General features: G+C 53.3%; 3 protein-coding genes across 6 annotated transcripts; 1 reads left to right on the forward strand and 2 right to left on the reverse strand.

The window, feature by feature from the left end:
* Positions 1–78: 78 nt before the first annotated feature.
* On the reverse strand, positions 79–6,617 carry ATP6V0E2 (ATPase H+ transporting V0 subunit e2). 2 transcript variants are annotated; one of them, XM_067537178.1, is made up of 4 exons: positions 6,476–6,617; positions 6,293–6,340; positions 2,211–2,323; positions 79–1,782 (listed from the first exon to the last, which is right to left on the reverse strand). In XM_067537178.1, exons 1-3 carry the CDS (start codon positions 6,577–6,579, stop codon positions 2,230–2,232), a joined length of 246 nt encoding a protein of 81 aa, XP_067393279.1. In that variant the 5' UTR covers positions 6,580–6,617; the 3' UTR covers positions 79–1,782; positions 2,211–2,229. The 2 variants fall into 2 exon arrangements, 1 of the variants encoding a protein (XP_067393279.1); XR_010917826.1 differs by having other exon boundaries at positions 390–1,782; positions 2,172–2,323.
* An 811-nt stretch (positions 6,618–7,428) lies between these two features.
* On the reverse strand, positions 7,429–14,064 carry COX15 (cytochrome c oxidase assembly homolog COX15). The gene is made up of 9 exons (XM_067537127.1): positions 13,941–14,064; positions 13,667–13,842; positions 12,313–12,435; positions 11,801–11,987; positions 11,321–11,488; positions 9,700–9,781; positions 9,172–9,326; positions 8,124–8,237; positions 7,429–7,796 (listed from the first exon to the last, which is right to left on the reverse strand). The coding sequence occupies exons 1-9, from the start codon at positions 14,004–14,006 to the stop codon at positions 7,665–7,667; spliced, it is 1,203 nt and encodes a 400-aa protein (XP_067393228.1). The 5' UTR covers positions 14,007–14,064; the 3' UTR covers positions 7,429–7,664.
* On the forward strand, positions 14,012–25,582 carry CUTC (cutC copper transporter). Of its 3 annotated transcripts, none has more exons than XM_067537131.1 (9): positions 14,012–14,142; positions 17,828–17,899; positions 19,080–19,139; positions 19,762–19,974; positions 22,029–22,064; positions 22,355–22,488; positions 23,919–23,946; positions 24,369–24,474; positions 25,122–25,582. In XM_067537131.1, the coding sequence occupies exons 2-9, from the start codon at positions 17,830–17,832 to the stop codon at positions 25,231–25,233; spliced, it is 759 nt and encodes a 252-aa protein (XP_067393232.1). In that variant the 5' UTR covers positions 14,012–14,142; positions 17,828–17,829; the 3' UTR covers positions 25,234–25,582. The 3 variants fall into 3 exon arrangements, with proteins under 3 accessions (XP_067393232.1, XP_067393229.1, XP_067393230.1); XM_067537128.1 differs by lacking the exon at positions 14,012–14,142 and adding an exon at positions 14,231–14,343; XM_067537129.1 differs by lacking the exon at positions 14,012–14,142 and adding an exon at positions 14,231–14,343 and having other exon boundaries at positions 19,765–19,974.
* The last annotated feature ends 925 nt before the right edge of the window (positions 25,583–26,507 follow it).

Consider the following 26,507-nt stretch of genomic DNA (forward strand, 5'->3'; position numbering starts at 1 on the left):
CCAGCAGCAGCCTTTATCCTCCCTGCTCTTGGGGAGGAAAGACCACGAGGTGGGAGTTTCACCCACTCGCAGCTGCTGTTTCTCACATCAGCCCATTGCAGGTATCAGTATGTGCTGGTTCCCTGGGTGCTCAGAGCAGCGGGGGGGCTCTGGTCCAGGCTGCACCTGCTGAAATCACAGAGGCCACCTGCACACACTGACATGGCTGCTAGTGACACCCAGGGGAAGGCACAGCTGTGTTCCACCAACCTGAGACCAGGAGGAGGGGTGTTTAGCTATCAGAGACAAGCCACTAAGACTCCCTGCCCCTCTCACCCCATAGCGCAGCATGGGTCAGGCAGGGGCCCTGCCCTGCTCGAGCAGAATAGGGTTATGGAGGTCATGCCACCTTTATTGCTATATCAAAGTAGGCTTGAGAGGCAGCTGTGCTCACACAGCAGTGCCTGCACTCAGCTGAGACCAGCTCCCACCACAGCGTGTTGTGAAGACCAAGGCTTTGTCTGCACAGGGAAACAGCAGCATTGTACCTGGACATAGCAATGGGGCAGAGCATGCTCTGCAGCCTCTTTGAAACCGTTCCAGTGCCAAGTACAGGCAAGGCCCCAGGTGAGCTTGTAGGGCGGGGGGAAGAGATGCTGCACCTAGGGCTTTTCCTAGACCTGCTGACAGCAGGGGAGACCACACAGCTGCTGCTGCCAGAGTCACTTACTAGAAAAACATTTATTTTCACAACACCAATCTGAACACCAAACACACGACAAATAAATACTGTGGTTACCCAATAAATAGTGGAAGCAGAAAGGGTAGGCCCAGGACGCTGTCCCGATTGTCAGCACCTTCCCCAAACCAGAACACACACAAGGGAGCGGAAGAGGTGCAGGAAGTTGGAACCTTGTGAGCAGAGCTGGGGCTTGTGGGAGCAAGACCAGGATCTCGTCAGCTCGGGGGAGGAAAAGAGGGGTCCTCTCCCTCCAGACTGGCACAGAGCCCCCACCCCTGACTTCTTCCATCAGAGCAAGGCTGGGAGGGGGACAGCATCCTATTCATCAGGACTCACCCTCCCCCATAGCAATGGTCACCAATGTGAACCTGTCTTAGAAGCAGGGATGCTGCTCCAGGGGCCCAGTTATCCCCCCGAGGGGCTCTGTGTGCTAGAGGATGCCTCAGGTTCTGGTTCTCTCATGTACAGGCCCAGAGGCTTTGCAGCCAGCACAGGCCTAAGATCCTACGGCTGGTTTGGTCTGGGAGCAGGATTTCATGCAAGAGGCATCATGAGGCTGAACTCAAGTCTCCACTCCCTGCTTTAAGGACTAAAGAGGACAGAGGTGACTTGTGCTGCTCCCCTCTCTAATGAGTGGGTGTGTGTCAGGGGGTCCCTGTATCTGTTCGTCAAGGGAAGGGGGGGGGGGGTGGAACCGCAGAGCTCAACCAGCCACTTCAGACTCCCTCCCTTGAGGAGGAGGGAGGGTTTCCCTCTGCAGGGCCTTGGTCACAAGGAGGAGGGTCCCTCACAGAACTCAGGCCCAGCTCTGCTAGGGAAACCCCTGCCCCTCAGGTGCCATCTGGGGGGAGGGGAAGGGAAGTCATGCCTGACAGTTCAGGGCCCAGTGGGCTCTGGGCTGCACTTGTGGCCCCTTGCTTCTGGGTTCCTGGATGCAGTGGCTCAAGTGTGGTGCTGCAGCTGGTCTGACCGGGGTTCCAGCCCTGGGAGGGACTGTCAGGCTGGTAGTGGAGGGTGCAGAGGATGGGGCAATGTCTGGTTTTCAGAAGAAAGCACAGGAGCTGAGAGAGAGAGGGGGAGAGAGATGGTTAGTGCAAACTCCTTCCTCCCAAGGAGCCATCCCCAGAAGGCGGAGGGACCCACTCACAGGGGCTCATCTCTTCCCTTGGGGAGAAAGGCCCTCTCCTGGCCGAATCCAGGGATCCCCTTTGGCTCCAGAAGAGAGCAGCAACCCACCTTCCCAAGGAGCCGCTGACAAACCAAACCCAACCAGAAACTTCCCGGGCAGCAGCAGAGACCAAAGCACCGTGGCTTGTAGGAGTGCAATTCTGGAAAGTAACTCCAGCCCCCACCCCAAATGGTGCCAATGCAGCAGTTCATGACACATCCCATACCACAGCCCCCCACACCCAAAGGCCAGGTGATTTGTCCCAGGGGAGGCTCCATTCACCATGATATATGGTTGCTGATCTCATCTCCTTCCTGGTACCTTCTGGGCTGGCAATGGGTCACTCCCACAGGAAGCGCACGTACCAGATGGTCTCATTCTTCAGCTGGGGCCCAAACAGGGGGTTTGCCTGAGCCAAGATGGCTATGAGCCAGCTGCAAAGAACAGACAGCAAGTGAATCTTCTCCAGTGGAGGCTAGCTGGAGCTGCCAGACACTACACGAACACCACAGAGAGGGCAAGTGTGGGTCAAACTCAGGATTTGAATCTTGAGGTGGCAGCGTGAAGAAATGTGCTAGACATCTGGGGAACAGGCGAGAGGAACTGGAACTTCTCCTTGATGCGAGGAAATGACAGGCTTGTCGTGTGGGCACAAGAGGAGAGCAGCACAGCTACAGCACTGCAATGCCATAGTGCAGATGCTTCCCACAGCGACAAGAAGGGGTTTTTCCCATCACTGCAGGAACTCCACCAAGCCACGTGCTGGCAGCCAGGTTGACAGAAGCATTTTTCCATCAACCTATCCACGTCTACTCCAAGGGTCAGCTGGCAGTTATGGCACGCAGAAGTGTGAAATTTTTACCCCCCTGGGCAACATAGCTTTGCCAATCTAGATTTTAGATGTAGACCAGGCCTTGATACAGCTGGTATTCAATTCACATGACTGGAGTGTTAAAGTCACTGGCTACAATTTGCTTAAGGATGGCGTGGCTAAGAGGCATGTGGGGAAGGTGGCACTCTACCATAAAGAGGCTGTTAATTCAGAACCACGGGTTCCTGAATGTGCTAACAAAGCCCAGGATGAGGTACTGGGTAGGAGGGTCTGTTACAGAACACTGAATCAAACCAGAGAACAGGATGAGTTACTCCTTAGGCACCTGTGTATAATATGTGGAAAGAAAAGTTTTGTTATTACAGGGGACTTCAATGCAGGAGACATGCTGGAGGGCTCATGCAGCCAGAAGAAAAGCCTTGTTGGTTTCTAAAATTTACCATTTTCTAACACACAAATTGTATTGCTCCCAACACAAAATAATTACTTTGAAGCTCAGTAGGATGGCTAAAGATGAACTAATCATGGGACTGGAAGCTGGTGGTTGCCTAAGGACTAGTGATCGCGATTCGATTACATTCATTATGGACAGAGGACAGCCCCACCTGGTAATGCATATATATTAAGTGCTTCCAAAGGTTAATTTCCCAAACATGAGCAAAATGATGGGTGAAGTTGATTGGGAGGAAAATTTTAGACAGAAAAATGTGAATAAAAATTAGGGGTTCTTTATGAATAACTTATTCGATAGCCAAAAAGCCTCAATTCCACAATCAAGAAAGTGGACAACTTTGGCTAAAAGTTTATCCTAGTTCAGCGGGAAAGCGAGAGAAGAAATTGGAAATGTATAAAAACACAAGGGGGAAATAGCAACTGATAAAGTGTAGAAAATGTATCAGGGAAGTTGAGGACTGCAAGGAAAAATCCATGGCTGGCAGGACTAAGAACAATCAGAAATTTGTAAATGTACATTAGCAATAAAAGAAACCCTAACGATGGCATAGGTCCATTATTTGGTGAGATGATAAAATTGTTAATGATGCAGAAGTACGATTTCCATTCTCTCCACCCCACGGATGTTCATTTTTAATAAATACTGCAGTATCAGGGAAATTCCAGAGGAGTGAAAGAGCACGAGTGTGCCAAAAGGGCAAGTGGGATTACCTAGGTAATGATACGTTGGTTATCTTGACATCAGTCACAGGTAAAACAATGGAAACAGGTGATACCACATCAGAGCAATAAAGAATAGAGGATGGGAATATATATAATTAATGCCAGTCAACATGGTTTTATGGAAAACAGGTCTGGTAAACAAAGCCAATTTCATTCTTTGATGAGATGACAGGTTTGACTGATAATGGTACCGGTAGGTGTAATATACCTAAGACTTTTGTAAGGTGTTTGAGTTAGTATCACCTTACATGCTGATAAAAACTTAGCACTATACAGTATCTGTAGAGTACACATTATATGGATTAAAAACGGATTTGACAGTCAGTTCCCACAGTATTCTTGCCAGCAAGTTAACAAAGTATGGGTTGGATGAATGGACTATGAGATGGATAGAAATCTGGCTAGATTATCGGTCTCAGTGGGTACTGATCAATGGATGTTCAATGTCTACTTGACAGCCAGTAACAAATGGAGTGCCCCAGAGGTCGGTGCTGGGGCCTGTTTTGTTCAACATCTTCATTAATGATCTGGTGGATGGGGTGGATTGCACCCTCAGCAAGTTTGCAGATGACACTAAGCTGGGGGGAGTGGTAGATACACTGGAGGGTAGGGATGGGATACAGAGTGACCTAGACAAATTGGAGAATTGGGCCAAAAGAAATCTGATGAGGTTCAAGAAGGACAAGTGCAGAGTCCTGCACTTAGGAAGGAAGAATCCCATGCACTGCTACAGACTGGGGACCGACGAGCTAGGCAGCAGTTCTGCAGAAAAGGACCTGGGGGTTACAGTGGATAAGAAGCTGGATAGGAGTCAACAGTGTGCCCTGGTTGCCAAGAAGGCTAATGGCACATTGGGCTGCATTAGTAGGAGCACGGACAGCAGATCGAGGGAAGTGATTATTCCCCTCTATTCGGCACTGGTGAGGCCGCATTTGGAGTATTGTGTCCAGTTTTGGGTCCCGCACTACAGGAAGGATATGGACAAATTGGAACGAGTCCAGAGGAGGGCAACAAAAATGATTAGGGGGCTGGAGCACAAGACTTATAAGGAGAGGTTGAGGGAACTAGGCTTGTTTAGTCTGCAGAAGAGAAGAGTGAGGGGGATTTGATAGCAGCCTTCAGCTACCTACCAGGGAGGATGGAGCTAGGCTGTTCTTGGTGGTGGTGGTAGATGACAGAACAAGGGGCAACGGTCTCAAGTTGCAGTGGGGGATATCTAGGTTGGATATGAGGAAAAGTTTTCCACTAGGAGGGTGGTGAAGCACTGGAATGGATTACCTAGGGAGATGATGGAATCTTCATCATTAGAGGTTTTTAAGACCCAGCTTGACAAAGACCTGTCTGGGATGATTTAGTTGGGGTTGGCCCTGCTTTGAGCAGGGAGTTGCACTAGATGACCTCCTGAGGTCCCTTCCAACCCTAATCATCTATGATTCTAACTGCTAATTTAGACCCCATCATTTTATATCTATAGCTGGGATTATGTTTTCCAATGTCCATTACTTTGCATTTATCAACCTTGAATTTCAGCTGCCATTTTGTTGTCCAGTCACCCAGTTTTGTAAGATCCCTTCGCAGTCTGCTTTGGACTTTTTAACTATCTTGAGTAGTTTTGTATCATCTGCAAATTTTGCCACCTCACTGTTTACTCCCTTTTCTAGATTTGGCTGCAATACAGAAATGTCTGGTGAAACCGGTGTCCCGGTAATGCCCTGAATAAACGCTCATAACACCAACACATCCCTACAGACTGTGGGGCTGTGTCCGGAAAGCAGGGCCTGAAAGGAATGCAGCGAGCGCAGCAGACAAGCAGCGCCATGGGACTCCAGGTGCCCGGCTGTGGCAGAAGGGGCTGAGGTGCTCTGCAGAGGTACAGTCCGGGCAGCAGCGCAGAGCTGGTTCACCGCTGCGCAGCACCAGCCCGGTTCTAGCCTGCCTGTGTGAGAAAGGATCCGGAAAACTGGAGAAAGCAGAGATGCCTTTGGAGGAGAAACAGGGACAGGCCGATGTGTTCAGTCCATCCAAGCGAGCCTGGGCGGGCAGCGGATCGCAGCGCAGCCGAGCCTCCGCCAGGGAAGAGACGGGCCGGGAAGGCTCAGCGAGCTAGCGAGAGCGGGGCAGGAGTCGGGCTGGAAGCTGAGGACAGGCAAGCGGAGGGGAACGGAGAGGAGCCAACGGCCCGGGGAGGAACCGCCCCACGAGCCGGGACAGCGCGGGGCGGGGCGGCCACGTTAGCTAGGAGCAGGGTCCTGCGCTGCGCTGGGTCCGGGGACACGGGCCCGCCTGAAACGCGCCGCATGCCGCGCGGAGCCCGGGGCCCCCTCCCAGCGCCCGCCCGGGGCCCCGCCAGCGCCCAGCCCCGCTCCCGGCCCGGCCCGGCCCGTCCCGCACTCACAAGAGGTAGCAGCAGACGGCGCTGGTGACCAGCATGGTGATAGTGACCCTGCGGGGAGACAGACAGACAGACAGGCCGGGTCAGCGGCGGGGCGGGGCCGGGCCGGGCTAGGCCGGGCCGGGCCGCGCTCTGAGGGGTCCCGCGCGCCGGGGGCGGCTCGGCCCGGCCCGGCCCGGCCCTTACCCGCGGTTGGGCCCCTTGGGCACGAACCAGGGCGCGGCCACGCCCACCAGGGCCCAGAAGGCGGAGAAGAGGATCAGCGGCAGCGCGAAGCTGTGCGCGGTCATGGCGTCCGGGCAGCGACTGAACCGCCGAGTGCGCCTCCGCGTCCCGGCCCCGCCCCCCGCCGCCCATTGGCCCACGCCCCTGCGCGCTCCCGCCCATTGGCGCACTCGGAGACCACTCCGCGTTAGGCCGGGCGCCCGCCTACCGCCGTCGCCTCCATTGGCCAGATCCCGGCGCGCTGACGGTGACGCCATCGTTGGGGGGCGGCGGCAGCAGCCGGGGCTGGCCGCTAGGGGGAGGCAGGCGCACGCGCACGCGCACACAGTGTAACGCGCCCTCTGCTCCGCGAGCTGCGGGCGGTGAGTTCTGTCACCTCCAGCCCCGGCCCGAGGCTGCTGCAGGCGCAGCTGGGGGGAAGCCCCTCAACGGACCCAGCGGTGCTGCAGGAATCCGAACCGCCCCTGCACCGGGACAGGCGGCAGGGGCCCCGCTGCAGAATTCCGGTCCTACTCTCCGTGCAGAACACAGGGACCTGCAGTTAATGCTGCCCCATCAATCCTCAGCAGGGTCTAGTTTTACCCCCACTTCCAGCTGAATGGAAGTGTTCACACCTGTCAGCCCAGCCACCAGACTGTCTGGGGCCCAGGCGCTGCTCACACGGGCTGCACGGCTGAATGGTTTTCTCTGCATAGGTAAGAGCTAGAGCAGGGGTTCTCAGCACACAGCTGCAGCCCTATGCCATCCTCAGGGGCCATACCAGTAGTATTGGATACAGCCCACAGTGGGAAATAGGCTGAGAACCACTGAGCTGACTGAGATGCTACAGCACATAGCAGCTGCCAACACAGAAAAGTGCCACCCCAGCCCACCCCACAGTCCCATGGGCCAGGGATCCAGCCAAAGACAAGTCGTTTGATAAACAAATTAATTTATGTTACAAAGTTTACAGTCAAAAGTGCACATGATCGTACAGTCAAGAATCTGTCCCAGCAAATACTGTCCAGTCTAAATTCAGGCTAGCAGAATTCCCCCCTCTTCAAACACCAGCAAGTCCGCACAGAAGAAAGCAATCAGGCAGAGCATCAACATCAGCGCAGAGGGGACTTCCTTGGAGAGCACAGCTGAAGCCGGGCTGGAATCTGACAGGCTATTTTGGGACCCGACGTAGTTCATTCATAAGCCACAGTGCCACAGTGAGCAGTGCCAGGGAGCCTGACTGGTGAGTGGCAGCCAGAGGAGTTGGGACATACAGCAGAAGCGTGCTGATGCCTAGGCCCACCTGTCAGGAAGCACCCAGAAGTGAGAAGAGCAACAGCTGATACACCACTGATCTATGAAAGCACTCCATGGGGTGTGCCTGTCAATACATTCCCAGTCACAACCCCACCCACTGGGAGAGGCTCCAGAAATAAAATGTCAAGATGCGGACTCCCCATCCTCACAGATTGTGCACCAGGACTTGTGTGGCCTCCATCCCTCAGCTACTGCCACACTTTTCTTTCCCATGAACTCTGCAGGTCCACATGCCAGCTCCAGATAGATAAAGCTACTTCTGCTGAATGTGTCAGAGCAGCTTAGTGCTAGGAGAGAAAAGAGGAGACAATACCTGCATATATGCCACAGCCATTAAGGAGGCCATGGCAATCTTGGTCCTGCGTGGTAGGAGGATCTTCCGAGAAAGGAGATACAGTGCTGTGATGGCAGTGACCGAAGTGATCCCCTAGAGGAGAAGGAGGAAGAAACTTGAGTTACTTGAGGGGAAGCGGGTGTGGGAAGACCAGGCGGAAGAAGTCCCACACTACAGCTAGCATGGGAGCTGGAAGGAGATTATCACAGACTTGTTTGGCTGCATTTTCCATGGAACAACATGATGTTTTATGGGGAAACATTAGATTTCAGAAACATCAGCCAGCATCAGATACCACCAACTACCACATCATCAGTGAAGGCGTTCAGTAAAACCAGACCTGACTCTGACCATTGTGTCACCCCACAAGATACCCATCCCAACTCAATACACTCCTCTGAATTCCCCCTCTCTCTGGTCTTAATAGCTGTTCAGTCCATGATACTAGAAACATCCACATGATCTTACACAAGCAGCTAGCTGAGTCAGTATTTGCACAGAGCTTTGCCGTTATTCTGAGTGTTAAGGCATTTTAGTCAAGGGTTCCCTGACACACAGTAACCAATCCTTTACTGATATCCAGATTTTATTTCATCCAGGGTTCTCAGAATACTTTTCGAAGGAGGCCTGGTATCTTTATCCCCATTTACAGATTGGGGAAACTGAGGCACAGGGGGGGGAAGGGTTTTCTTTTGTTCCCAACAGGTCCCTTCTGGAGGGAAGCCAGGTGTGGAAATGAGACCGCCACTCCTCCAGCAACCGAGGCTACTAGAGAGAGAGGGAGAGGGGGAGAGAGGAAGAGAGAGAGAGAGAGCGAGAGGGGAGACTCATGCAGCTCAGAGACCGTATTTCCTCCTTTTGAAGGTAACATTCCCACGACCTAGGAACCTTGCATACGATGCCCTGAATTTCACCGCCACTCACTGTGGGAGGCAGCCGGAGCGTAAGCAGTTTGACTTTAGGAGGCCACTGAAGGGAAAGCTAGGACAGGATGGCGTGGTCCCAGAGGAGGCTGGGTGGCACTTACCAGTATCCTGTGATTGAACTGCACAGTCGTAGGATTCTCAAAGACGTTCTTCAGCACCGGGGAGAAGGAGAGGAGATCGTCTGGGATCCAGCGCTCCCCCATCTTGGGGAAGGAGTTGTACACAAGGCCTGCATCCAGTCCTGCCACAAAGGCACCTGTAATTCCAGAGAGGGGAGTTAGGGGCTAACATACCAGGACAAGGCAGGTGACACACCAGGCTAGCTTCTAGGGTTAGGCAAGCTTGCAGTTAGGTTTGAGGGCAGCTCAGCCTGGTTTTGTATTCCTTCTCCCAAGGCAACATATCGGTGATCAGACAGTGGTGCTCTGCTACACAGGCTGCTCTGCAGGAGGAGGTGCTCTGTCTGGGACTGTCAAGGGCAATTCTAAGGTGCCGATACATGTGAAAGGAGCAAAACCCCTGTGGGCCATGAAACTTCTTGGGGGATCTGCTGTTTTCCACCCCCTCAGGAAAGTGACAGGGAAGCAGGGGCATAAAGAAGGCAGCCTCACAATGGGAGAAGCCCTTACCTGAGAGAGCAGTGAGGAAGATAAGACCCGTTGTCCCATGAGCAAATCGTCTCAGGCGGAGGAGCTGATGGGTTTCAGGTAACTGTAAAACACAAGCCAGGGGAAGGGTCATAGAAACAGGCTCCCCAAGGGCCTTGCAAAAGACTGGGCACTGATGCTCCCAGTGGGACGAGCTGGCTGCACCAGGTGGGGAAAAGTTCCCCCAGGACAGAAAGAGTGAGGCAGGTTGTGAGTAAATACCTTGCAGCCAACATGTCAAAGGGAAAATTCCTGCGATTGAAAAGATCACCACTTGCTCCCTTTTCATATCGACAGGGCACACTGATCAGTGGTGTGAAGGAGCACGTGTTTTGGGCAGACATTCCTGACGGGAAGATTTATTAAGGGGCCCACGTATATCCTAGTAAAGAAGACAGGCTAGAGGATGATAAAGTACAGCTAGGAGCTGAAGAGAAACAGTCCCATTTAATTCCATCACATGAAAGTAGACAATTAAATACTGACATTTTATAAGTGCTTGTGTACAAATGACAGAAGTCTAAATACTAAGATGGGTGAACTTGACTGCCTGCTATTAAATGAGGATATTGATACAATAGACATCACAAAAATGTGGGGAAACTATGATGATTAATGGGATATTGTAATACCAGAGTACACATATATAGGAATGACAGAATAGGCTGTGCTGGTGGGGAAGTGGCACTATACGTGAAAGGAAGCAGAGAGTCAAATACAGTAAAATTTTTAAACAAATCAAACCAATCAATGTCTATGGATAGAAATTCCATGTCTAAATAATAAGAGCATAGCAGTAGGAATATACTACCACCTCTACCTGACCAGGATGGGACGGTGATTGTGAAATGCCCAAGGAGATTAGAGAAGATACAAAAAAGAGAAAAACCCAGTAATAATGGGGGGATTTCAACTATCCCCATACTGACTGGGTAGATGTCACCTTAGAACAGGATGCATAGATAAAATTTATAGACACCATTAATGACTGCTTTCTGGAGCAACTAATCCTGGAATCCAAAAAGGGTAAGGCAATTCTTGATTCAGTCTTAAATAGAGCACAAAATCTGGTCCAAGGAATGAATAAAGCTGAACCACTTGATAACAGTGACCATGATGCAATTAACATCCTGGGAGTGGGGGGAGGGAGTAGATACTAAAGAAATCCACCACAGTAGCAGATTCTGGGGATACCCTAAAGCCTTTTCTTTTCTTCCTCCTTAATGGAATAAAGTGTCAAAGCCAGAGCACTCAGAACTATCTTCTGTTAGCCATCTGTCCCAGTGAATGAGTGCTGGGCGAGGCACCACTGTCAATCGGGATGGACTGCGATACTGTGATCCTGAAGAAAATCACCCTGCAGTTAAGTCACTCTACACAGCAACTATTTTGCAACATACTTTGTTAGATCAAAGATGAGCCAGAAGCAGAGATGTGAGGGCTGCACTATTATCCTACATCTACCCAACTCCTTTAAGCTCCTCATTAAAACAAACATATTCCAAGAAGCCTAGGAACCACAAATATCCATCCATCCCCCAGACTCTTGCACCAGCACTGTGTTCTTGCACTCCTCAGATACCACACAAGGACCACTACTTACTTTGTGTTGTGGGAGCAGCAGGGAGAGTCCACTCCACAGGCTGGCACAGTACAAAACTAGTGCAGAGCCGAGATGTGCTGCTAGACGGTACTGACTGACCCGAGGGATGTCATGAGAATATGGCTTCTCTTCCAATCCACTTTTCACCATGTACCAGCCCAGCAGGCCCTGCCAAAGGAACCCAAGAGAGAACAGGAGAGCTACTGAGGGGCAAAACCCAGCCCATTCCAGAGCTTCTTCTGGGACAAACAAAGAACCCACCTTCATGTGAATTTCAACATGGTCAAGGGAATCTCCTGTTCCAGCATGACCTCAAACATCACAGGTGTTAGCTGCACAGTAACCATGCTTCCACCACCAGCACCACCATCCAAAGCCAGCAGGTGCCACATTCTCAGCCCATCACTCAAGCAATACTTACAGATAGGTGCATACCACCGTTCCCCAGAAGCCCCCACAGCCGCTGCAGAGCTCTCTTACCTGGAAACACACAAGCCCACAGAGGGCAAGGACACGTCCCTTCATGGGGTGGCTGAGCCAGCCTTTTCTCCAGAAATAGACAGCCGGCAGAACATAGACTAAGCCTACAACCCGACCCCACATGCGGTGTGAGTACTCCATGTACCAGATGAACTTGAACTCTGTCAATGTCATGTCATGATTCAGGCTGTTGAGGAAGGCAAAGCAGAAGAATGAGCAAGAAACTCCCTGGTATGGAGCTGTGGCCCTCCTTCACACTCCCAATTTCACAGGGGTTTTCTTCACCTTGGAGAGAACAGGGATAGCCAGGGAAGATGAGCACCAAAGCCACCTTAGGACCATACTGTCAGCTGTGTATTGAGTGCCCCTTGGTGTTGGGAAACATTGCCATTCCCACAGAGAGAAAGAAAACCTTGTGCTACTGACTCTCAGTCAGTCTGGGCTCTGTGAACACAAAGCTGAGAAATCCCTGTCCCACCCCACTCCTTCTGCCTGGAACCTGCAGCACTTACATTTTAAATTCTGGAAACTGCTGGTATTTTTGGAACTCAGCCTCCCATTCCTGCTGTGTCCTTGGAGGCTTCATCTCCCTCACCAGGTGCCAGTCGACCATGGAGAGCCCAGACTCTGTCAGCCTAGGAGGGACAGACATGACTCACTCACTCCCTCCCAAGGAGGGAGTGAGTCCTTGGGAGTGAGATGTTTGATCAAAGTGAGGTAAGTGCAGGCAGCATATCCCCAGATGAACTGTAGCCATTCTTCAGCAGCAAAGATGATGGAGAGGAAGGACACTATAAACTAGATCAGAAACGTTCTCAGATACATACTAGCCAGAGGCAGATACAAAACACTGAAATTTGGGGCAATGCAATGTAGAAAAACCCTGCCTTGCAACTCCCCATATCTACTGGAAAGAGTGTTGTCCTCAACAACTGACACCACATAGCCCTGCATAGAGGTCCCAGTAGGAAGAATGAGGCTGCAAAAAGATCAATTGCTTCTACAGAGACTATCACAGAAGGGAAAGAGGGGGAAGAGAAAGGCAGGGTCTGTGACAGAACCCTTCTGTCCCTACAGAAAGCCCACAGTTAAGTAGTGGGTGAGCTGCTGACAAAGAAGGGAGGGGCCCTGTCAGACACTAGTCATTTTGGGGTGAAGAAACAAATCACTTACTACACACAACAGAGCTGTGTATTCAGAACAGTTCAGGCAAGCTGGTGGGGATTTACTCTTTGTACAGCACCAGCAGAGTGGTGGTGTAGAAGGGTATGAAAACAAGGTTCTCCCCATGAACTGCTTACAATCGAAAGAGACACCATACACATCAAAGGAGAGAGGAATGGGTCCCAAAAAGAAAGCAATGTTAGAACAATGAATGTTAAGCCCTTGACAGGTACCGTTTGTCGGCCTGGAGGTGGGATCGGGCGCAGGACACGCTAGTGTGATGGGAAGGAAGGCAATGAAAGGCATTGCTGCAAAGGACAAGACCAGGGCTCTGCCTAGCCCCGTATTGTGTCGCACTGTTCAGGGGGAGGAATGAGAACTCAGGCAGGCCCGTGGGGCTGTAAGAGAAGCAGGGGCCTGTGGCGTGCGGGACGAGGAGATGGCAATGCGGGAAGCTGAAGGGAGGCTGGAAGCCAGGCCATGATCTTCTCCGCAGCACTTCGGGTGGAGGACAGGGGACGGGGGCGCCTCTGGAGGCCTGGAGGGAGGGAGGCGCTGTGGGCGGGCGGGGACCCCGCGGAGCGCCGGTCAGGCAGCGCCGGTCAGAGCGCCGGGCGGGCGGGGACCCTGCACAGCGCCGGGCACAGCGCGGCGGTTGCTGCTCAGCGGAGCCACCCCGCAGATGCCGCCGGCCGCGCTCACCTGGTCACGCCCCCCAGCACGACAGCTCCGGCCACCGCGCCGCTGCAGGCCAGGAGCCAGCGTCCCACCGCCCGCTCCGCAGCGCAGCCCGGCCCGGCCGCTGCCACCGCACCGGGATGGGCGGCGGCTTCAGACCCCGCGCGCCGCGCCTGCGGCTGCCGCCAGCGGAGACATCGCTGCGGAGAGAGAGAGAGAGAGAGAGAAGGGGGTGAGTGCGGCCCGAGCGGGGCGGGACCCCGCGGGGAAAGGCAGCCACGGCGCCGCCGCCCCTTACCTGGGCCCCGGGGCCGCCCCGCCGGGGCAGCAAGAGCCGCGCGCCCCCCAGCGCCGCCCGCAGCATCACGAGCACAACCGGAAACAAAACCCTGACCCCTGACCCGGAAACGAAGTCAGCATTTCCGGACCCACCTAGCCGTCGCCATGACAATCCAGCACGTGACAGAGAGCAGGAAGCGTCTCGCGCGCAGTGAGGACAGGTGAGCGCGAGTCCGAGTCGGGGGCGGGGCCCGATCGCCGGGGGCGGGGCCACAGGGTTCGGGGGGCGGGGCTTCCTTCCGGACATGTGACCAAGTCGAGTCAGTCAGTTCCGCCGCCTCCGGGGCCGGCGGGGCGGAGGGTGAATTAATTGGCCATGAAGAGACGGGACCGGAAACGGGGCTCGAGGGCCGGAAATACGGGTGAATGGGCGGAGCTTGTACCGGAAACGGGGACCGGAAATCTGGCGATGGGCGGAGCCGAGCGGGCCGGATCTAATATAGTTGGGGGCGGGGCTAAGGCGGGTGCGCGGGTCTATCTCTGCGCCCCTTGCCCCGGGGGTTCCACGGGAACGTCACGCGTGACAGGCCCTCGCGCGGTCCCGGTGTTGCCGTGGGAAGCGGGGCGCGGTCCCCAAGCCCAGAACGTGCCCGTCATCCCGCAGGGTCTGGGGCCGCTGACACGTCTTGTGCCGTCAGCGAGACTCGAGCACCCTCCCCCGCAACAACAACAACAACACACACACACAGCCCCGTCCGACCGTCCGGTGTTACACCAGCCGGGGAGAGGCCCGGCGCAGGGGGTGGAGGAGGGGAGCTGTGACCCCAGGCTGTGCAGTCCGGCCGGCTGTGGGGGAAGTAGATGAGGCAGGGTTAACGGCTCCGAACAGGAGAACTAGGGGTCTCCAGCTGAGATGAACAGGCAGCACGTTTAAAATGAGCGAAAGCAGCATTTCTTCACACAATGCTCGTTTAGCCTGTGGAAATCTTTGTCAGCCTGTTGTGAAGGCCAGGACTATAATGGGGTTCAAACAGAACTAGGTGGGTTCCTGGAGGCTAGGTCCATCAGTGGCTATTAGCTGGGATGGGCAGGGATGCACAGTCATGCTCTGACGTGGCCCTAGCCTCTGTTTGCCAGAAGCTGGGAACGTGCCATGGGATGGAACATTTGATGGTTGCCCGTTCTGTTCATGTCTGGAAGACAGGGCACTGAGCTAGATGGCCCATTGGTCTGACCCAGAAAGGCCATTCTTATGTTCTTAACTTAGCCTGGGAGCTGGTCCTGTGATTCCAGACTGCTGAACACACAGCATGCTCCCGTCAATGTTGGCATGCTTTCTGTTTAACCTGTGTTAGAGCAATTACCTGGTTTAATTTTCTCTCTCCTGTGTCATAACCCAAAAGTTTCCAAGTGACTCACAAAATACAACCAAACAAACGTTTCTACAGTAGCATACAGGGGAACTGCTAGTAGTCTGTGGAGAGTTGACAGGTCACATGATACTGCTTGTAGTGGCACCAATTGGGGAAGTGGGGGACAAATGCCCTCCCATCCCCAAGATTTTTGCACTTGCTCCAACTACCAGAGGTCACAGAGCCAATGGGCCTTGGCCTGATCATTTTTAAGCAGTGGTCCCATACTTAATCAGTACAGCTGCTGCCAGGATGGTCCAGAGCAGAGCAATTGTGTGGTCACAATGCCACAGATGTTTGACAGAGAAGCAGCTGGGCCACATGGTGTTGCAACCTGGCATACACAGAGTCTGTTTCTATGCAGTGGAACACAGGGTAGTTCTCTTGAGAACGTGACTCCTGGTGGCACCAGCTTATGCACTGTTTGGATGAGAGAGAGGGAAGGCTCTGTGGCCGAAGGAGACCTGGGGTCACTGCACGAGGGAAAGGATGAGCAGGAATCAGAACAGGGTCCCTGCTGGGGAGGGCTGAGGACCAAAATTTGCCCCACGAGAAATATCTAAATTGACAATTGCTGCCACCTTCTTTCTGCCAGTGACATACCCGGATCTCCCCAGGTTCATCAGTGTAAGGAAGAGCCTGGATGCTTGTAAAAGTGACTGGAAATGAGGGGGAGGAGCCACCAGCAGCCTCCACTGGGGGAGCGGGCACTGATATATAAGAAGCAAAAGGAAACTAAAACCAGTCCAGTGGTACCTAGTGCTGCTATCTCCTGTCATGATCCACCAATGGGACTGGTGTGAGGAATGTTCATGGGAGAAGGGAACCTGACAGCTGGGCAGCATGTGCAAGAAATGAAGTGAACCAGAGGTATTGTGTAGAGGAGCCTGAAGGAGGTGCAGGGAAAGAAGGAGACTTGTTCACAGGGGAGCAAGGGAATAGGCAGCATTGCAGCATATGTAGCAGAGGGTTCAGTTGCCAGATACGTGCTTTTTTAGCTTTCATGCAGAACATATCCAGGGGGGGGGGCCTTCAGAGGGAGCAGGTGAGGCTGCACGTGTTCTTTATATGCTACGAACTCCTGGCACACATCTATGTAGAGTGTGTCAGGCTGCAGCCACTCTTGCAGCTCTTCCTGAACCTCCAACTGTGGTTCTGGCTACACTTTTCCCCTCACTTGTTTAGTCTTGCACTCCCCATCATGATCCCACGAAGTTGCGAGACTTCCTGGTCATCCTCCTCCTGGCAATGGCCAATATGGCCAGCCATCAGACCAGGAGAAAACTCGATGGGGGCAGCTCTGTGACTGGAACCTGTTTCCGTTCCCTTGTCATATCACATCTTCATGCAGAGTTCCTCTGGGCGATGTCTGCTGACTCATTTGGGCTTGTCTACACTTGAAATGCTGTAACAGTGCAGCTTCAGTATAGACATTACCTATGCCAGCAGGAGAGGTTCTCCCATCAGCAAAGGTGATCTACCTCCCCAATAGGCAGCAGCTAGGTCAACAGAAGAATTCTTCTATTGACCGAGGGTTGTCTACACGGGGACTTAGGTCGGCTTAACTGTGTCACTCAGGGGTATGGCTTTTTCACATCCCCGAGCAACATAGCTGAGTTGATCTAATTTTCTAGTATAAACCAGCCATTAAACTCCTTTTTCAGGAAGAGTGGGTACTTTGTTTGCTGCCCACATCTGGAGTCCTGGTGTCCAAACTGTCACCCACACTCCCATTCCTGTTTTTGCATATGTTGTCCCCAAATTCAGCTGTGGCCTGGGCTTTGTGGTTCCACCCCCTCGGTAAAGAGGACAGGCCTTTAGTTTTGGCCCACCCTCCCAGGATCCACAGGGAAATCATGTTTCACCACTCAGTCAGAATTCTTTGAGGGAGTCAACAAGCATGTGGACAGGCGTGATCCAGTGGATATAGTGCACTTGGATTTTCAGAAAGCTTTTGACCAGGTCCCTCATCAAAGGCTCTTAAATCATAATGCTATGGTACACTCACACCTTGAATACTGCATGCAGTGCTGGTCGCTCCATCTCAAAAAGGATATATTAGAATTGAAAAAGGTGAAGAGAAGGGCAACAAAAATGATTAGAGGTTGGGAACAGCTTCCGTATGAGGAGAGATTAAAAAGACTGGGACTGTTCATCTTAGACAAGAGACGACTAATGGGGAATATGATAGATATCTATATAATCATGAATGGTGTGGAGAAAGGAAAAGGGAAGTGTTATTTACCTCATCACATAATACAAGAACTAGGTGTCACCTGATGAAATTAATAGGCGGTAGGTTTAAAACAAAAGGAAGTACTTCTTCACACAATGCACAGTCAACCTTTGGAACTCATTTCCATGGGGCAGGAGACCAAAGAGGGGAGAAATGATTTCCAGGGCTGGAGCTGAGCGGATCCCTGAAGCAGACTCTGCCCCTGAGCTGTGGCTGGACTGGGCTGCCTCCTTGACTGCTCCTGTGTTTCCTTTCTAGGAATGGCCGATGGCTTTCTTATGGAAGTCTGTGTTGACTCAGTGGAGTCTGCTGTGAATGCGGAGCGGGGAGGTAAGGAGAAGGGGAACAGCTGGAACTTGACCTGCTCCTCAGTGTAATGGAATCTGATGGGCAGAATGCAACAGCCTGTATGGTGCTGAGGCTTTCCTGGGAAGGATTCTCAGTGCTATCAGCTGAGCAATCAGGGACTCAGCTTTATACAGACCATCGAGGAAGACATGGCTCCTGCCCCAAGGAGTTCACAGTCTAACATAGTTACAGACAGTACGGAGCGGACGTGCAGCGCAACCACTGCAGGGATACTGGGACCAGTTCTGGTGCCCACAACTCAAGAAGGATGTTGATAAATTGGAGAGGATTGAGTGAAGAGCCAGAAGAATGATTAAAGGATTAGAAAACCTGCCTTATAGTGAGAGACTCCTGGAGCTGAATCTATTTAGCTTAGCAAAGGGAAGGTTACGGGATGTCTGGGCCATGGTCTATAAGTACCAAAGGAGGAACAAATATTTAATAATGGGCCCTTCAATCTAGCAGACAAAGGTCTGACATCATCTAGTGGCTGGAAGCTGAAGCTAGGTACATTCAAACTGGAAATAAGACATGCATTTTTCACCACTAGAACAATTTCCCAAGGGTCGTGGTGGATTCTCCGTCACAGGCAATTTTTAAATCAGGACTGGTTGTTTTTCTAAGAGCTCTGCTCCAGTTCAAACAGGGATTATTTCAGGGACACAGGAAGTCAGACTAATGAGCACAGTGGTCCCTCCTGGCCTTAGAATTTATGAATCTGTGGTACTAGAAATCTGCAGCTATAGGATCTCAGTCAGTATTTGCATCAGGCCTCACAGGCTAACCAGAGCTGGCCCAATACTTAGATACAGGATCTCCAAGAGACGCCGATCCCAGGATCCCAGTCCGGTGCCAGGTGGTGGTGTGCTGCAGAGAGCAGGGCAGGTGGTGTGCTGCAGAGAGCAGGGCAGGTGACTCAGTGGGGGCACCCCCTCTTTTGGCACAGTGTTTTGGCGTCCTGGGTTATCGCCCTGACGGGGAGGGCAGAGGCTGTTGTTCCAGTGTCCTGGCTACACAGGCTGTAGGTTCCTATTTACTGTCTCTCAGCAGCCCTTTTCCGTAAGCCCCAGCTCCCGTCTTCGGTCCATGTCCAGGCCTTCTCAGTGCAGAGGAATGGTTTGTGCCCCCCATTTAGGGACTATTACTCGTTCTCTTGTCACAGGTGCTAGCCGGATTGAGCTGTGTGCTGGCCTGATGGAAGGAGGAACCACACCCAGTATGGGTGAGTGCCCCAGGACATCGTGCTCATACAGGCACATCAGGACCACTGCCCAGCAACTGCATCAATGGCTCATGGACTGGGGCAGCATTCAGTGGGGGCATGGCCAATCCTGCAAATCCATGGGCATGAGAGGAAGACTCAGGCTGCGTCTGCTCTGACATTGGAGCCAATTCTGCCCTCTCTGAAGTCCAGTGTGCCCAAACTGCCACTGCTCATGGAGTTCAGTGGCTGCTCTGCTCTCCAGGGCCTCAGTGCAAGGAGCTGGCCGCACAAGTCCTGGATTTGGCAGGGAGCCTCCCCGCTCCTCAGCTGGCACCGCCTTGGCAGTCCCATCGCCATCTCCATCGCCCCATCCCTGTGCACCTCACTTCTAGCCACCTAGCTCTTCACTCCCACTCCTGTGTTCTCCTCTGCCCTGCTGACAGGCGGGCCAAGGGACTCCTGCATAACTGCCATGCTCCAGGATAATGGGGTCAGAGATCCCTTCCCATCCCCTAAGCCCTCTGCCCTGCTGGAGAGAGGGAGGGCTGGGAGAGCTCTGTAGCAGGGAGGATGCTCTCCTGGGCAGCGGGTGTCTGCCCTGTGGTCCCCATGCTGAGCACTCAGTCTCTGTCTGTCCCAGCAGGGCTCCTGCAGGTGGTGAAGCAGTGTGTGCAGGTCCCAGTGTTTGTGATGATCCGCCCTCGTGGGGGGGATTTCCTCTACTCGGACCGAGAGTTGGAAGTGATGAAGGCTGATATCTGCTTAGCCAAGCTGCACGGGGCTGATGGGCTGGTGTTTGGGGCCCTGACCGAGGATGGGCGCATCGACACAGAGCTCTGCACAGCCCTGCTGGGTAAGGAGGCCCTGCTGTGGGGCTCTGCTATGATTCCTGGTGGCAGCTTGGTGCTGTCTGAGCTGGTGATGCTGGAAGATGCTGTGTAGGTTACGCTAGCTAGTGACAGCTGGCAGGGGTCTGGCCCCATCACTCCAGCCTCTCCTGCATTCATGCTGCCATCTATCTCACAGCACCGTGGGTGAGCACTTTGCAGACAGACAGCGCGGCTGCCCCAGGGGGTTGCCAGTGCAGGTTAGATGCAGTCTTGGGCGAGATGAGGTGATAACGGAGAGTGAGGCTGATGCGGGAGAAACCAGTGTATTTTATGGCTAGCAAACTCCCCCTCCCACCCTGCTGTCCCCTTTACTTCTTGGTGAGAGGAGAGCTGGCTCTGAAACCTTGGTAACGATGCCCAGGGAGTGTCTGCTTTCTGCATATCAGCTGGCCCAGGCCTCGCTCTGAATTTTTCTCTCTTTCAAAATATCCAAGAGAAACAGGTCAAAAAAGGAGAAACGAAAAAATGCAGAAAGTGGGGGAGCTGATGCTGCCTGGAGGGGCTGGGCTATGGGAGGCCAAGGCAGGAAAGGGCCTCCAGCATCTCATCTGTGAGCTGCAGCCAGGACACAGGGAGACCAAGCCAGCACCTGATGGTGTGAGAGCTGTGAGCCTCGGGGCGTCCCGGGCTGCAGCTGAACACACCCTAGAAGGTGCAGCGAGAGGAGAGGGGTCTGTGCAGGACATGGGCTGGTCTGCAGAGGCTGGTATAGGCAGCAGCCTGTAGGTGGTCCATTGAGCTTCTGGGGCTGCGTGCCAGCTGAATCTCCTTCTGACAGTCTAAGGAAACGAAGGAGCAGTCTGCAGTGGTGGGCTGGAAAGGCAAGGGAGAGCTCAGAGGGGTAGACTCTAGTTTTCCAAAGAGCTTTGAGCCTGGTGTTTCCCCTGCCTGGGTGATGGGAGAGCAGACTCCTTTCTGGGTGCTAGAAATCATCCCTGCAGAGGAAGCTGTTTCTGAAAGGAGTGAGGCGAGAGGCTGAAGGGTGATACTGGCAGCATCATCACCACCCCTGCCTATCGGCCAGGGTAACGATCAGCTCCCGAAAGCAGCTGCTGACATTACTCAGCAGGAGATTAAAGCTCTGATGCTCCCATGGGACTGGAGACCCACAAGCTGCGGGCAGAGAATTTGTGCTACTCCAGAGGCAGTCTGGACAAACCAAGGCAGAAGCATCCACACCATTCCCAGCAAACGGTGGGCCATTTGCCATGGGAAAAGTGTGTATCTTAGGGAATATGGACTCAGCTAACACCCTCCGGGGACAATGGGACCTTTACGTGTCCCAGAGAAAGGAGGGGCTGCTGTGGCTGACTACTCCCATCAGACACTTGGAAACATGCTGCCAGTGTCAGGTTTGTTCCCCTGCTTTCCCAGGCCCCCATCCCATCAGATCGATCCTTTCTCCTTAATGCACACAATGAGTGGGGCTGGGCGGTGGGGGTACTCCGGGCACAAACCCACTATTGCTGTTATCAAGGCCATTGACTGAGGCTCCGTCTGCTACAGAAACGCTGGCCGTACGGCTGGCCTTTCAGCCGTTTTGAGGCAGATCACCTTGTGCTCTTTCTGTGATGCGTAGCCCTGTCTTCCATAAGCCTGAAGCACAGCATGAAACAGGGTTGCGCATCACAGAAAGCCTGAATCAGAGTGGGATTTGAGGGTGCAGTGCTCAGCTGCACTGACGGGCCAGTATCCCAGAGTAACCCTACCCCTCCCCTGTGCTATAGGATTGCCCAGACGCAGAGGGCTTGCCAGAAAACATCTGGAGGCTTTCAGAGGCCCAGTAATACACGTGAACTGTGCCTGGGCCCAGGAAGCCAGGGCTGGTGGAGGGAACAGCCATTTCACCTCTCCAGCCTGGTTGGGCTCCCTGCTGGGCTCTACAAGGTGGTCCAGGAGGTTGTCTTAGGGCCCCTCTTTCAGCAGTTGGGAAGGGAAAGGGCCCCCTGCTCTGACGCAGGAGCCTCTCCTCACACAGCAAGGCCTCTGCTCATCATGTGACCTCTTCTCTTTGCAGCTGTTTGTCGTCCCCTGCCAGTCACCTTCCACCGAGGTGAGTTGTCAGGGAGAGGGGCTGTCTGTGCTGTCCTGCTGTGAAGGAGCAGGCCCAGGCTCTGTGGCCGTGCCACTGCCCAGGGCGGGAGTCATGAGAGCCCAGGCTCTGTGGCTGTGCCACTGCCCGGGGGTGGCAGGGCCATGAGGGCCCAGGCTCTATGCAGGGGTCAGCAGCTGTGAGGTGGGCCTTTGATTCTAGGCTCTGGATAGAGCTGGCTGATGGATCAGAATAAATGCTGCAGCCTGCACCAGGGTGGAGTCTCTGAGCTGCTTTGTTTGGTCTCACAGCCTTCGACATGGTCCATGATCCTCTCGTGGCCCTGGAGACCCTGGTGGCCCTGGGATTCGAGCGGGTGCTGACCAGTGGCTGTGACAGCTCTGCCCTGGAGGGGCTGCCCTTAATAAAGAGACTCACAGAACAGGTGAGCCCCCCTCCCTTTTTGTCTCTGCTGTTGCTCAGTTACCCTAACTGCTCACTGCTTTGGGGGGGCTGCCCTGGAGAGCCAGCTAGCACTAACTGGGTGGCCCATTTTCCTAGGGGAGTCTCTGGCCGGGAGCCTCTTCCCCATCTGCTCCGGCTTCTGCTCTGGCCCCAGGTGCACATCAGAGCATTGTGGGTTTGCTCTCTGAGGGGGAGGCCATTTGGGCTGCTCTTGGTCCCAGGCCACAGGTCGGGTGAGCTCGCTGAGGGGAGTGGCCTTGTCTCTGACTTGTTCTCCCTGTCGGTGGAACAGCACCTGTATTTGTTGTCCTTCGCATCTTACTTGTGTTGCAGTAGCACCTGGCGGCCCCACGTGGGGATCAGGGCCCCATTGTGCTAACTGCCTCACGCAGCTGCGCACCCTCCCCCCCAAGAGATGTCCTCTGCCCCTAAGAGCTCACAATCCCAGTTAGGATGTGATGCAACAAATGGGCCTAAGAAATATGTGCAGGACGGGGAGAGTGAAATGGGGGGAGGGTGACAGGATCCCTGAATACAGACTCTCTGGCACAGCATCTGCACGTTTTGCCATATAAAGTCGCTAACTGCCTCAGTTACCCAGGAGAATGCGAGAAGGGCAGGGGGACCGTCAGAAGGAAGGTACTAGAGGCCAGCACAGTGTGATGGGGTTTATGAATGTTACTGTTGTCATGCTGGCTGGGCTGCCTTGGGGTGGGGCAGAAGGGAGGGGTCTCTGAGGCTGTGAAGGAGGACGGATAAGTGGAGTATAGCTGGGGTATTGAATGACTTAACTGCTTATTTCCTGGCTGGTCTGTTTTGAGCAAATTGACTGTCTGGCAAACTTAACTCAGACACAGCAAAGAGCTGACTGTGGGAACATAGTATAGAAACATGCATGTACACACACGCATGCCCATATAGACACACATGTGCATGCACACTTACACGCACACACACGAATGTATTGTTGGGTGGTTTGTATGTAGTTGGAGCTTATGGAGCTTCTGAAAGAACTGGCTGAAATGTCCTAGGGTCTCTGAGGTTCCTGGGTTGGAGCATGCTAAGTAGGCCGAGTCCTTGAGCCAGCCTGTCAGTGTCTCGGGGGGCCCAATTTCAGAAGAGCTGGAGGAGTTTCCAGCATGAGTTGCACTGGAGGCACCAGACCCAGGAATGAGAGTCCCACAGAATCACACGGTCAGTGGTTTTCTCTCATGTGTCTGGGGGATGATGCTGTGAGCTGCATAGCCAGGAGTGGCCAGAGGTGCGTGAATGTGAAATCCTTATGCTGCTCCAGGATCCCACACGTGATAGGATGTGTCTGTCTGGGGTGTGTGCAAGTACCATGGCTCTCCTGTGTGTCAAGCTGGAGTGTGCAAGAGCATTAACACCTGTCACTCTGCTCCTTTTCAGGCAAAGGGCAGGATTGTGGTGGTGCCAGGTAATGACTCTGCTGCAACTGTACGTACGTACTGCGAGCTGAATCAGTCCCTCATGCTGGTCCAAGTCTCATGCACATGCCCAGGGGCATAATATCCAGGTTTCAGCTTTCTGAGCCATTCTGCTGCCTCACTGGGGAGTGGCTCTCCCTCCCGGGAGCGCAAGGACCACCAGTCCCACAGCCTGCTACGTGCAGTGAAGCTCTGTACAGCTGCCGCGTTCTGTGAGATGTGGGAATGCTCTCTGGGTCAGCCAGAGGTGCAAGCCAGGGCTCCCATGCAGCTCCCTATACAGCTTGCTGTGCCTCTGTAGAGCTGTTTCCCTTTCCTGTCCAGGCTGGGTCTGTTCCTAGGGGTTAATCACTGGGTGATGCTCAGGATTGTCCTGCTTGAATGTGATGCATGTATGTATTCTTCCCCCTAGGGGGTGGTATAACAGAGAGAAACCTGCAGAGGATTCTTGAGGGCTCTGGGGCACCTGAGTTTCACTGCTCTGCTCGCTCAGCCAGGGACTCAGGAATGAAGTTCAGGTAACGTGTTGTTTCTTCACTAACCCAGGAAGGAGTTACTGTCTGGCTGGTTCCCCCTCCCACAGCTTTGCTGATCTGAAAATGAGTCTGCTAACTACACAAAAAACATCCAGCATCCTGCCGATGTCCCGGGGCGTGAGAATTGTGTGTTGGGGCAGCTGGACATGTGAATCCTGGCACTGGTGTTCTGGGGCGCATGAATCCAGATGTGCTTACATTTGGGAGCGTGAATCCAGTGCATGATGAGACGCTCTTGGATGTGTTAATCCCACTGTGCTCAGCGGCTGAGAGCAGGATCCCTGCCATTAGAGCACGGGGCGGGTGAATGCAGCTGCGCCTGGCATTTGGGAGCATGAGTCCTGACAGAGGTGCCGTAGGACATTGTGCGGGGTGTCGTTAGGAGACGTGTTTCTAGGAGGTCTGTACTAAGCTCATTTCCCCTGTCCTGGGATGGCCTTTCTCCTACTGTCATTGTCTAGCATCTCTGTGAACTCTGAGGTGGCTCTGCGTGATCCTCGCCAGCTGCTGAGAAAAGGGGAGACAGTGCTGTAGCCTGGCAGTGCCCCTGGAGGCCTCCTTGCCAGGGCCCGTGTCCAGCTGTTTCATGTTCCAGACAGTAATCAGTCTCCTCTTGGTTTTCTTGGCAGAAACAGCAGTGTTGCCATGGGAGCCTCTCTCTCTGCCTCCGAGTATTCCATCAAGGTAGCCGATGTGGCTAAAGTGAGGACCCTGAATGCTATTGCAAAGAACATCCTGTAGAGAGCAAGTGCTGCATGTGGGACCGGAGCGCTCAGACCTGGGATCCTCGCTGCCAACCTGGACAGATGGGCACTGGCTTCAGTCTCACGAGGGCTGTCAAGGAAGTGGATCCTGCAACGGGAACTGCAGCCTTTTCATTGGCTTCACCTGGACACTTTCTCCCTGGGCTGGAGGCTTAACCTGGCCCCTTTTTTTTAAATCAAGGGCCCATTCCTGGCTGTTGTAGTGGCACAAACCATTCAGCAGCAATTGGGAGGGGGGACCTTAGCTAACAGGGTAACTAAATTGTGCACTGCCACCCGTGATTGTCAAATAAACACCCTGCAGCTGCTTCCGTGTTGCTGTGGCTCTTGAGAGCACTTGATGGTCTGCTGTGTGGTGATGCCCCATATGAATGGTACCCGCTAGGGTGAGTTATATGACATGTGCCTGCAAAAGATTCTGGTACCAGGGAATCTTCCCAAGAGGCAGTCAGCAAGAGGAGATGATTTCATTCAGGGTTAAGGTCAGTCTCACGTTCAAGCTGATTTAGCAATCCGTGCTAAGATTGGCAGAAGAGGTCAGAGAAATTGAACTGAGAATTAGATCTGGAGATCAACAAACATGCAGATTCTGCTGACAAAGCTTGTCAGCTTCCTAACCAGAAAGCTCAGGTCTCATCTCCTTCCTTAAAGAAAAGCCAAGGGAAATTAATTGAAAAAACCCTGGAGCTAATACAAAGAACTAATGGAGAAACTGAGTCCTCAGAAGTGAAGAACTACCTGTCAGCATGCTGGGCTGTGGACTCAGCATACCAGCTGCCTAATCCTTGGCAAGTTTTGTGTAAGTATTGCAGCAAAGGAGCAGTTTGAAGGAGGATAATGAGATGGCTTTGTGGACGGATATGGAGAGCTCATCCCTTGCATGGGGAGCAGTATGGGGGAAGGTGCAAAGGCACTTCTTTGAAAATGTAACAAGTAGATGATGGAGGCTGGAGCCACTGGCAGAGTGGAGGCGGGAGGCAGCATCTCAGTAGCCTATGGGAGATGGTGATGGGCTGTGAAGAACCTTGAAAGTGGAGACATGCAGCTCATGTCTGATGAAATTAAGAAGGGAGAGCCAATGGAGGGGTGCAGAGAGGGATGACATGGTCAAAGCCGTGGGCAAGGAAACATTCTGAATGGATAGGAGTGGGGGAAGATTGCATTTGTCCAGGTTGAGGAAAAGGATATTGCAGTAATCAAGATGTGAGATGAGGAGAGCTTGGCCAGAAGTTTTAGCTGTGTGGACAGATA

Source organism: Emydura macquarii, unplaced genomic scaffold (assembly GCF_026122565.2).
Source record: "Emydura macquarii macquarii isolate MOO-44397 ecotype Brisbane River unplaced genomic scaffold, CSIRO-AGI_Emac_v2 contig_3692, whole genome shotgun sequence".
Lineage (NCBI taxonomy): Eukaryota > Metazoa > Chordata > Testudines > Chelidae > Emydura > Emydura macquarii.

What these genes read in the sequence shown, in the direction of transcription:
- ATP6V0E2 (XM_067537178.1), bottom strand. Translation starts at nt 6,579, where the DNA reads ATGACCGCGCACAGCTTCGCGCTGCCGCTGATCCTCTTCTCCGCCTTC. An exon ending in CCCAAGGGGCCCAACCGCGG is followed by an intron (nt 6,341 to 6,475) that starts GTAAGGGCCGGG and finishes GTCTCCCCGCAG; the next exon opens with GGTCACTATCACCATGCTGG. An exon ending in GCCGTCTGCTGCTACCTCTT is followed by an intron (nt 2,324 to 6,292) that starts GTGAGTGCGGGA and finishes TGTTCTTTGCAG; the next exon opens with CTGGCTCATAGCCATCTTGG.
- COX15 (XM_067537127.1), bottom strand. Translation starts at nt 14,006, where the DNA reads ATGCTGCGGGCGGCGCTGGGGGGCGCGCGGCTCTTGCTGCCCCGGCGG. An exon ending in GTGCTGGGGGGCGTGACCAG is followed by an intron (nt 12,436 to 13,666) that starts GTGAGCGCGGCC and finishes TGTCCCTCCTAG; the next exon opens with GCTGACAGAGTCTGGGCTCT. An exon ending in TGGCTGTGGCATATATGCAG is followed by an intron (nt 7,797 to 8,123) that starts GTATTGTCTCCT and finishes GCTTCCTGACAG; the next exon opens with GTGGGCCTAGGCATCAGCAC.
- CUTC (XM_067537128.1), top strand. Translation starts at nt 14,298, where the DNA reads ATGAAGAGACGGGACCGGAAACGGGGCTCGAGGGCCGGAAATACGG. An exon ending in GCCAGTCACCTTCCACCGAG is followed by an intron (nt 22,065 to 22,354) that starts GTGAGTTGTCAG and finishes TTGGTCTCACAG; the next exon opens with CCTTCGACATGGTCCATGAT. An exon ending in GACTCAGGAATGAAGTTCAG is followed by an intron (nt 24,475 to 25,121) that starts GTAACGTGTTGT and finishes TTTTCTTGGCAG; the next exon opens with AAACAGCAGTGTTGCCATGG.